The sequence below is a fragment of the Pseudoliparis swirei genome, chromosome 4 (genome assembly GCF_029220125.1).
Source record: "Pseudoliparis swirei isolate HS2019 ecotype Mariana Trench chromosome 4, NWPU_hadal_v1, whole genome shotgun sequence".
Classification (NCBI taxonomy): domain Eukaryota; kingdom Metazoa; phylum Chordata; class Actinopteri; order Perciformes; family Liparidae; genus Pseudoliparis; species Pseudoliparis swirei.
Window position 1 is genome coordinate 5,526,842 of NC_079391.1, and position 10,907 is coordinate 5,537,748.

General features: G+C 39.1%; 1 protein-coding gene across 2 annotated transcripts; it reads right to left on the bottom strand.

The window, feature by feature from the left end:
- Positions 1–1,468: 1,468 nt before the first annotated feature.
- isl2b (ISL LIM homeobox 2b) lies at positions 1,469–6,392 on the bottom strand. 2 transcript variants are annotated; one of them, XM_056412910.1, is made up of 6 exons: positions 6,286–6,392; positions 5,646–5,835; positions 5,077–5,339; positions 3,556–3,845; positions 2,600–2,767; positions 1,469–2,250 (listed from the first exon to the last, which is right to left on the bottom strand). In XM_056412910.1, exons 1-6 carry the CDS (start codon positions 6,341–6,343, stop codon positions 2,134–2,136), a joined length of 1,086 nt encoding a protein of 361 aa, XP_056268885.1. In that variant the 5' UTR covers positions 6,344–6,392; the 3' UTR covers positions 1,469–2,133. The 2 variants fall into 2 exon arrangements, with proteins under 2 accessions (XP_056268885.1, XP_056268888.1); XM_056412913.1 differs by lacking the exon at positions 6,286–6,392 and having other exon boundaries at positions 5,651–5,776.
- Positions 6,393–10,907: the final 4,515 nt, after the last annotated feature.

The following is a 10,907-nucleotide window of genomic DNA, read 5'->3' on the forward strand; positions in this document are numbered from 1 at the left end:
GTTTGAGTTATTTTCAATGTGATCTGTGTGAGCCGTTATGGAGTTATATACCGTAAATATGCTCTTTTAGAAACATAGGGCACAATGATCATTCTGCTGGAGGTCAATAGGCCTGCATTCTTTTCTGTAAACGCCATTGTTATTCTTCTGTTATCTCTGTTATCTTAATCCGATCGCATTGTTTAGTTATCTTATTTGAAATAGCTCAATTACAAATCTATTATCGGTCTTTTGTCATTCAAACTTCCGATTGAGACACAGGGGGAGAGAAAAAAACATACATTCTTCCAGAGCGAATACGTTTAAATATCAAAATACTGTCAGTAATCATTTGTGAGGAATCATTCAAAAGCATGCACTGGAATATTTTGATACTAAATATTTTAAGATGTAAAAAAAGACGTAATTTGTTGACATTCAAAACATATTTTTCACCTTTCTGCATGCCTTTTTTTTGTAAAATAAAAAGCAAAACTGCATCGAAAATAACGAAAAGTCCCTCCTCGTGATTGACAAAGCATAAATATACAACGTGATATGATATATGATTGTGTTTCCTCCTGTGCTCACTTTAAAGAAGAAAGAAAATTCTGATCGAAAAACAGGTTTATCCACATCCGATTTCTCAACGCATGCATGGCACCTTTGTTCTGTCCTGTACGCATGCGCGCGGAGGAGCTGTCATCTCGGCTGACCCGCGCGCCATAACGCAATTCACTGAAAGGAAAATAAACCAAAGGAGGAGAAGTGACCCTTTACGGGCTTCTCTCCGTCCCCCCTTTCGATGTGTGTGTGTGTGTGTGTGTGTGTAGAGGGGGTGTTTAGTTAGTTTGTTGTGGCTTCAGTCAGTGTATCGCTTGCAGGTGATGCCAGGACTAGATAAAGGGTCGCCGATCCCTCCGCGCTGTCTAGACCAGCTCTGTGTGACTCAACCTGAGGAACTGGACGGAGCACAATTTACAGCAGGTTTTTGCCCCCGAGATAGTAAATGACCAGTGTCCGTGTGCTGAGGAGAAAAAAAGAAGGAAAAACCCCACAGATGGAGGTGGACGATAAGACGACGGAGCCCGCGGGGGTTCAATTCCTGCAGGACGACTTTTTTTAACAGGACAAACGACATATTCAGTGCAACTGGAATGAAGTGTTTTACTTGTACTTATTTATTTTTTTATGCCTTGAATCTCGGCCACTGCTGTAGAAGACTTGTATTTGCACTTTTCTAAAAATCTGAAATGACGTCACGAGGAGTAAACCCTAACCCGCTGTGCTGAACAGTGAATTTATTAGAGCGGTATATACTATATAAATATAATTCAGTAAAACTTGATAGATGGAGAGTTGTTGCTCATTTTAAAGCTGCATTTTCAAAATAAATTAAATTTTGTGCTTGTTGGCTCGCAAATGCAAAACATGTATTATTATTTTTAAACAACGCCATGTATACAAAGATTGATTATCAAGACATGTAAAGTATTCTTGTTTTTGTTTTTTATTCTTTATCAGTTAATAATCCCTTTACGAATCGCTTACCTATAACAATAAATAATATAACAATAATTTACTTTTTGATCGAGAAGCTCAAAACAAACCTGCCCCTTTAAGATAAAGTATTTTTTTTACAATACGAATAATTTGCAGATTTTCATGCTCTGACCTTTAAGACACATGAGTCAACGAGGACTCGACAACGCAATAAATGTATCAAAAAAAGTCTCATGTTGAAGAAACAAAGACATAATATCACAATGAAGTCGCAGCACGTCCATCTGTACATGTTTCCAAATAGTTTTTTTTTTAGGGAAGGTGTGTTACATCCATCAGGAGGTCTTCTGTACATCTCTCTCCGTATCACGTCATGCAATTGTTCTTCTTAGTTTTTTATCAATGAAAGCTCCACAAAAATAAATAAAATCGGGAGTCAATGGGGGGGGGGGGGCTATCCTGGTTCCATCCCCTCCATGTCATGAAATAAAAATTTTTTTTTTTTGAAACTCTCCTTTGTAGTTTTGGGTGATGTGATGAGCTGGTCACGTGCAGGGGGAGGGGTAGGGGGGGGGACCGGGATCATGCTGCAATTGTCCTTTGCAAGAGGGATGACCGACGAGTCTGATAGGGGGGGGGGGTGGGGCAGTTTCACGTCTCCACCGGGCTGGGTACCATACTGTTGGGGGTGTCCGGTAACTGAGAGGACAAAGAAGTCACGTCGCTGCCGGACGAGTTTCCGAGAGAGCCCGATTCAGAAAAAGACACCTGAAGAAGACACAATCACATGTAGCGTCAACGCAGGCGAAATATGTAGGCTTTTATTTTGAAAATCTGGCCGTTAAAGCATTATAGTTTAGCTCAAGTGTCTTTGCTAAGAAGATAGATGGATGGATAGATGGATGTATATATATATATATATATATATATATATATATATATATATATATAGAGAGAGAGAGAGAGAGAGAGATACATAGATAGATAGATACATATAGATACAGATACATAGATACACAGATATATAAACAGATAGATAAATAGATCTAACATCTAACATCTAACTCAGTATTTCCTGCACACACACGCTTACACACACATAAACACACACACACACCAGTTGTTGGAAGGCTGGCTGGTCCAGGTCGCTCTGCAGGGCGAACTCACTGAGGGCTTTCCATGGAGGCTGGTAGGTCTGGACCTCCACTGGGTTTCCCTGCACTGAGCTCTCATGTCGAATAGGGCTCCCGGCCACAAGAGGAGTCCCCGTGAGGCCCTGCAGGTTCTGTCAAAAATAATGGTCAAATCACATGATCATCTGTCTGTGTGATGGAAGAAAGTGTCCGTCACTTCTGAAAGAACTGAGCATAACTCATTTGTCTTCGTGACACCCATACACACATGGTTTCAACAAAATACTGAATTAAATCTCAACTTGTGCCATTTATGATAAATGCTAACTTTAGGGGAAAAAAACACTTTCCCTCTCCCCTTCACCACAAAAAAAAAGTGTCCTCCCATGGGATGGAGCAAAAATCAAACTATATATTTTCAGAGCAAGAGATGTTTCTAAGATGGAGAACACGCCTGCTTTGCATGCAGAGGATATTTTTTATCTTTCAGGGTCAAGCAACTGAAGCCAAAGCAGTTGATTCATTATTCATTGGCCTAAAGTTTGAATCAAGAAAAGCACCGGAGCCAACTGGAGCGTCGTTGTAAGTAAACTATAAAGACTATAAGGTTTAGATAAGGGTAGAATACACTGAGAGCAATTCACATTAACCCATTGTGGGGCACTCGTTGAAATACTTCAAAATAAAAATTGTCAACACCACAGTGCTATTAGAGGACATAGCAATACTATTTTACTGTTGTGATATATTAAAAAAAATATTGCTTTTATGTAGAAAAATCAACAACAAAGTTACCACATCGCCCGATAAAGGATTATAATAAAACGAATGCATTGTTAGTGAAGCATTAAAGGGTTAACTGGGTTTACATGCATCTGGGTCATGCATTTAAAATAACAAATCAACATGGTGGTAAAGTACATGAAGGGCTCTGACTTACGAAGATGCTCACGGACTTGTCGCTGTGGTGCTGCAGCTGCAGCTGCTTCATCAGGATGGTCCTCTTCTTGTCTTTGCAGCGCTTGTTCTGGAACCAGACCCGGATGACCCGGGGGCTCAGGCTGGTCATCTCCACCAGCTGCTCCTTCATCAGCGCGTCGGGCCTCGGGTTCGCGTTGTAGCAGGTCCGCAGCGTGTGCAGCTGCTTCTCGTTCAGCACCGTCCGGATCCGGGTCGTCTTCTCCGACTGCTTGTGGTTCCGATGCGGGGCCTGCCGCACCGTGACCGGGACTAAAGGGGGGTGGAGGGGGGGGGGGACGCGTCAGAAACCGAACGAAAATAATGCTATATTTCAAACTGTGATTCGGTTATTAATATTAATATTTGGCCTTTTACATTATTTCTGATTGTCGTGTTTTTGTACGTGTTATGTTTACTGGCATTACATTTTATTATATATACATTTATATTTATATATTTGTTTATATATATATATATTTGTTTATATATATATATTTGTTTATATATATATACATATAAATAAATAAATGTCTGCAATAGTTTGAAGGCTCAGGTAAATATATAATAGTCTTAAAGAACAATTTAATTTAACCTAAACTTAAATTGTAAATTATTACATTATGTTGAAGGTTGCTGCTCGGCTCTTGCATCATCTTGTCAGCCTATATAATTTCCATATGGTCGTAAAAAATGAGGTGATTTTTTTTGTTTCCACTAAATCTATAACACAATTATATAAAAATAAAACAAAATAAAAAAACGCAGTTGAAATCATAAATAAGTGCTGCCGGTGACTCCGGGCTGATCTGTGTGTGTCGGGCATTTTGAATTCCGCGCTGTAAAGTCGGTGAACATTATTCCTTCATTTGCATTGTTCTCTCTCTGCATGTTGGCAAACGACCTCAGGATGACAGCTCTGCACACACACACACACACACACACACACACACACACACACGCACATACATGCGCGCGCGCACGAGCACGCTGCCACAGTCGCGACTCAAATAGGCCTAGCAGATTATTTAGATACGGTAACAGAGCAGGTAAACGCTAATGAGATCAATTATTAAATCAGCCTGAAGAAACGTCGCTGCACACACACTTCACACACACACACACACACACACACACACACGCACACACACACACACACACGCACACACACACATGCACACATGCTAAGCAAGATATGTACAAAACAAATTATCTGGATATTAAAAGACAACAAATATGACTAATCGTTGACCCATATATTGATTTTTCATTTCGTTTTTCTAGACCCAAGCTCTCACAATATTTCAATAAACGTTATTAAATGTGTTTAATTAGTTGTCAACTAGATACGAATTTATGTCATTTCATTCTTCCATTTCTCTAAACCGAAGAGCTTTTAATCAAGAATAAACAATTATAAAAAATATTGTTGATGTGAATAATTCCACTTTAGTACAAATAAATAAATACACATCATATATAGTAATAATATGAATGCACCGACCTGCCAAGTGCAGCGCTCTGTTGGAGTGGATGTGTCCGGGGCTGATGGGGCTCCCTGCGGAGCTCCGGTCCAGCAGCAGGCTGTGGTCCGCCCGGCACAGCAGCTCGTCTTCCCGCAGGGAGAACTCGTCTCCCGGCAGCAGCTGCCGGCTGCACACCGAGCACCGGAAGCACTCGATGTGGTACACGTTATCCCGGGCTCTCATCACCAGGTCGCTGCTGCTGAAGCCCAGGTTGCATTTCGCACATTTTATTCCGAACAACCTGAAAAACAATTTAGGGGGTAAAAAAATGTGTCAAAGTATTAAAAATATATAGAAGAATTGTAAAAGAAATAACAACGAAGAAGAAGTAAACGTTCAGCCCACCTAAATACTGCTATAATGAATTTATAATGTGAATGGATAACAAATATTCATTTATTTATAGTAAACTTAATAATAGTGTTTTATGTCTTTCTTGAATTAGTTTTGACCCGCTTCATAATTCGTATTGCATTTTCTTTTTACATGTGATGTGACTAAAACATAATCCCGTCTATATATAAAGAGAATATTTCCAAACTCCTACCTTACATAATCTCTTTTGCAATAGGTTTTGCCCTCCCGGACGAAACAAGTGCAGCTCTCATCCAGGTACTGGCTGCACTCTGCGCACTTCAGGCAGGCTGCGTGCCACTCCAGGTCGGGAGAGACTCTCAGGATGTACTGGTCGTGGATCTGACTTCCACATCCGACACACATCGCGAATCCTGACTTCTCTGCAAAGAGCCAAGAACATTGAAAGCACACACTAAAAAAAACCGCAGCCCAACAACAACAACAACAAACACAACAACACGCAGATAGTATCACAAATTGCAGCATTTACTGGTTTAAAAATAAATAAAAGTCTAATATATTTCAAGTTTTGCTGGGAAATCTTGAGTCTTAATGTTATGTAACAAATGAGGACGTTTTCTAGCATTCCTCATTGAATTGTTTTATGAAAAAAAAAAATGGAAAAAAAAGCGACTCTCAAAGTGCACAGCCAGAGGAATCATACAGTCTTCTATTCACCTATTGCATCATTAAAATAATAACTTAAGTAGTCGGAACATGCATAAATATATATATATGTCACCCGAGCTCTTAACGCCGCCGCGACGAAAACAAAAAGTCTGCCCTGCACTTAAAAAAACTGTCCGCCGAGCAGCTGAGCTGATACTTACTTTTGGAATGATCCCCCATATCACCCAAGAAAGAAGAGCTGAAAATAATATCCACCATACAGGACGGATGAAGGGGGGATTGTGGTAGAGGCAGAAAAAGATGTGAGGAGATGACTGGCCCTTCGGCTGCCTCCCTGATAACGTGTGTCTCTCTCTCTCCGGACTGGGAGAGGGGGAAGGAGGGAGAGGGAGGGAGGGAGGGAGGGGGGGCTCCAGGGTCCCACACGCTGCTGCTATGACGTCATGACGTCATGAATCGCCAATCGCATCTCTCTCTCTCTCTCCATCTCAAAGTCCCGATGGATATTTGTATGTTGGATAGATACTGAGAATGAGGAGGTTTCATTAAATGGCAAGATTTATAGGGGGGGGGGGAATAATAATATCAATAACACTATAACACCATGGAGCCATTTCGATCAAGATCTCAAGGTGCAAATAAATTGCGTAATGCTCATCATCATCATCATCATCATCATCATCATCATCATCATCATAGGTAAACACAAATCATTGACAACGCATGCTGTATTAAAATATTTACCGCCAAAAGTAAAATGTGTTTAGTTTCACCAGCCCATAAATTCGCGTTTCTTGGTCACCCGATGAAGCAATACTGATTCATGACATGTATTTATAATATTTGGGCCATAACACAAATGAATGCGTGTTGGTTGTTATCCTGTTCTGCCCAGATACACAGAGACAGTTTTGTCTTATGCGGGATAATTCAGATCTCTTCCAATGAGGTGGATATTTGAGCTCCATACTGTACATGTCTTGGTTCAACATCAACATGATGTCCCATGTCGTGATGGGAAACTGAAATGTCTTCTTGAGACTCCAGAGAGTCCTCTGTTGGTCTTTGACATGGAGGCACAACTAGTCTAGATTACTGCCGTGATAATATCTATTTAAATTTTAAAAAAATAAAGATCAACACGATATACCCTCTTACGGTAATTATCTTTTTGGGGGGTTTCAGGAAGATCAGTTGATCGTCTCCTCTGTTCCGTCTCTCCAGGATTCTCATCTACTCGAGAACGTGCGCCATCTAGCGGAGGAAAAGCAGAACTACAGTTAAACATCAGAGTTGCTCAATCGGAGCTTGACAATTCAATATTTTCACTAAATTGCAGTAATAATGGACAGGAGAACTTAATAGTTTTCTGAAAAATTAAATGTGTCAATATATAAACAAAAGTTTGATAGGATTATTAGGTGCTCGTGCATGTATTGTTTCATAAAGATATACTTCTCATGCTCGGTCTGAAACATCATGTCAAACATTTGCACAAAACAGTGTTCCTGCCATAATGACGACTCTTATTTTGAAAGCCGCAAACCAGAAATGCTTCTCCTGCTTTAAAACACATAATTACATGAGTTTGGGGGACATGGTGAGTATATTAGTGAATGTAAAAAAGTCACAAATGTGTCCGTTAATGTGGTTATTTTGCTGCAAAGGTAATACCAGCATGGCTGTGTCTTCTCATAGGGTTATATTGCATATGATTTTATCCCTGAGAGCAGTTTAACAGGTAAGTTATTTTTGTTTTAATACTTATAAATGTCTAAATTGTTCTGGCAGGCTGATCTCGTCCAGGTCAACTAAGTGACCTCTAACGCTGCTGCCACCGAGGTGTGAGCAGAAGTACTGTGTCATGTCTGATGGGTAACAATTGTAGGTCTGCGGTATTTTAACAGGATCTTAAACTAAGAGGACACAAGAATACAAAGAATACCTGCAGACGTCTTGCTTATTCTGTCTCTTCCATCTCCGTGTGTTCTCCAGGCTCCTCCTGTAGTTTACAGAGACACCGTTTGATGTGGAGAATGATCCATCATTTCTAAAAAAATCAAAGCGACCGAGCTGAGCACGAGTGCACAAACAAAGAGTTCAGTGAGGATGAATGTCCTGTTCTAACCTCACGGAGATCATTTATAAAAAGGGCTTTTATTTCCTTTTGATGCAGTCACAGCAGCTCCAGAAGATACTTGTGGCAAAAGATTCAAACTAAAGGGCAACAACACAAATTAAACAGATTGTACTTCAAATCAGCCGTGCAGGAAAAAATATATAGTTATATATATAGTTATGTGTAGACGTTTTCTATGTATCCACATTTTACAAAATAAAGTTGTGCATGTTGTAACTGAAATGAATCTGCTCCAAATCAAATTGAGTAAAAACAGGATTACTCTTGAAGCATGCAAAAAAAATCAGATATTATATTATGCATATTGGATTTTTTTGTGTTGCTATTGTGTCTCCACGTCCTAATGCATCTAAAGAAATATATATTTTTAATGAGTGACTTCATCCTGCAGTCTGATTGTTTCATAGAACTGTCAGCTCAAACGTCTAATAGCATTTCAATTGAATTAGGATGCATTAAATTAAATGGCAGTTTTTTTTTAAATACGGCTCATATTGATCTTTATTCCTACAGGCTTTACTTTGTTTAGCAGTAAAAGGGGCAGTCTGTCGTTAATTCAATGTGACGGACAGAGTGTTTCTCAGAGTATCATATTCAAGCCACTTTTATTTCTTACTGTAAAAGTGGCTTGAATATAAAATACATTTATTGTGTATCGCTTTAAAACTATAGACGTGAGCACCTCTTTTTTTATGCTTTTGCATAACCTTTTCACCCCGCCGCAGAGAGCTCATTATAACCATTACTTTACCTTTTTTTACAGTCTCAGTTACTGTCACTAAAGATCTGTGAGAGCTTTGTGCCGTAAGCCTTAAATAAATATGTTGTGCTTCTCTTTACAGATTCTCCTCCCCACTGTGGCGACTATTTCAGACTTCTGAAAGGTCAAATGAGGTCAAATCCCAAGACATTTGTTGTTGGTTAGCATGCTCGCTTGTGGTGATGAATCCAGAACGTGGCGTAAACAGTGAAAATGTAAAGAAGATAAAGGAAATAAACACCAACCAAACTGATACCAGTGGAACAACATCCAACTATTTACTCTTTGTAGAACATTTGCTAATTTTTCTTTACAACTTTTGCAAAAAGAAGGTATAAAACCATTATTATGAGAACTTGTCTTAACCCTCCTATTACTTTTGGGGTCAATTTGACCCCATTCAATGTTTAACGTCTCTAAAAAAATATTATCATTATTATTGCTTTAAATTTCATGACTTTTCCTAATTTATTAGGGACAACTGGAAAAACATAAAATTCACAGGATGATATGTTTTCACTGTCCTAAACACAACTTGTACGCATCGGTGTTCTTTGGGGTCAATTTGACCCCAGGCTGTTTTTCACTGTGTAAAACATATAAGAAATATCAACTTTTTTATTTATTTAAAGGGCTATTTAGGTAGTCAACAAACAAACATAAAGTACCTCACACTTAAACTTGGGAAACAATATTAATTAAAATAAATGTCTGGAGGTTTTAATTGCGTCAAATTGACCCCGAGGGTAAAATATGTTAGTAAATTTGAAAGCAACAGGATGGATAACACAGCCTGATGAATGTTGCATTAACCGGGGTGCGCTTAATCATTCAAACCATGGCCGTTTGTAGGATTGAAAGAAAGGGGGGGCCACACCCCAAGGGGAGCGGCGTGGCAGGTACTGTTTGCACGCAATTTCTTTGGGAAGGCCTCGGATGTCTATTGTTAGGAACAGAATTCCAGGATGATAGTGATATTTTATGCTATTTTCTTTTAGATTAGATGATATATTCCTTTCTTAGTCCCACAGTGGAAACATTGCAGGATCACAGCAGCAGGTGCACATTAGAGCTTTAATAAAAGATCAAAATAAAACATAAAACACAATAACAATAATAAATACTAATACTAAAATACTAAATATACAGAGGAAACAAAATACATACACAAGGCAGTGACCAAAGTGAATTTCCAGCAGGATATATGATATGATATCATATATATATATATATATGATATTATATGTGATATGATATATATATATATATATATATGATATGATATAAAGTGCTGAGTGAGCCAAGATCTCCGATCTACTGTTTGTTTTGCAGCCTGACAATTTATCACTGAGAAAAAGATGAACTACTTCAGTGTCAAATATACCATTCAATGGAAAATATATTATAATAATATATATTAATGCAAAGAATAGAAAGATGTCGATAGTTATTTCTTGTATTTCGAATTTACTCGTTCACACTCGCTCAATGGAGACAGTTTCTCACAAGATAGATAAGAACTCGCTGTTATTCCCTTTTATTTGCCTCAAGTAAACCTAAATGTAATCAGTTAACACTCGTTAACTAACTTGTCACCTTCTATAACTACCTGGACTCACAGGTAGCCCCCCCTAAAATAGGCCTAACGACGCCCCTGGTAACGTTTGGATGCTGATGCTGCGGCTTATTCATACGCTGCCTTGTATTCATGTATTCATATAAACCACACAGACGGATAACATATTGAATACAGACAAGTTCCTCGGCGTGCACATCTCCGAGGACCTCACATGGACCACGCACACCACTCACGTGGTGAAAAGGGCCCAACAACGCCTGTATTTCCTTAGGCGACTGAGGAAATTCAACATGGCCCCCCGCATCCTCAGAACATTCTACACCAGTACCATCGAGAGTGTTCT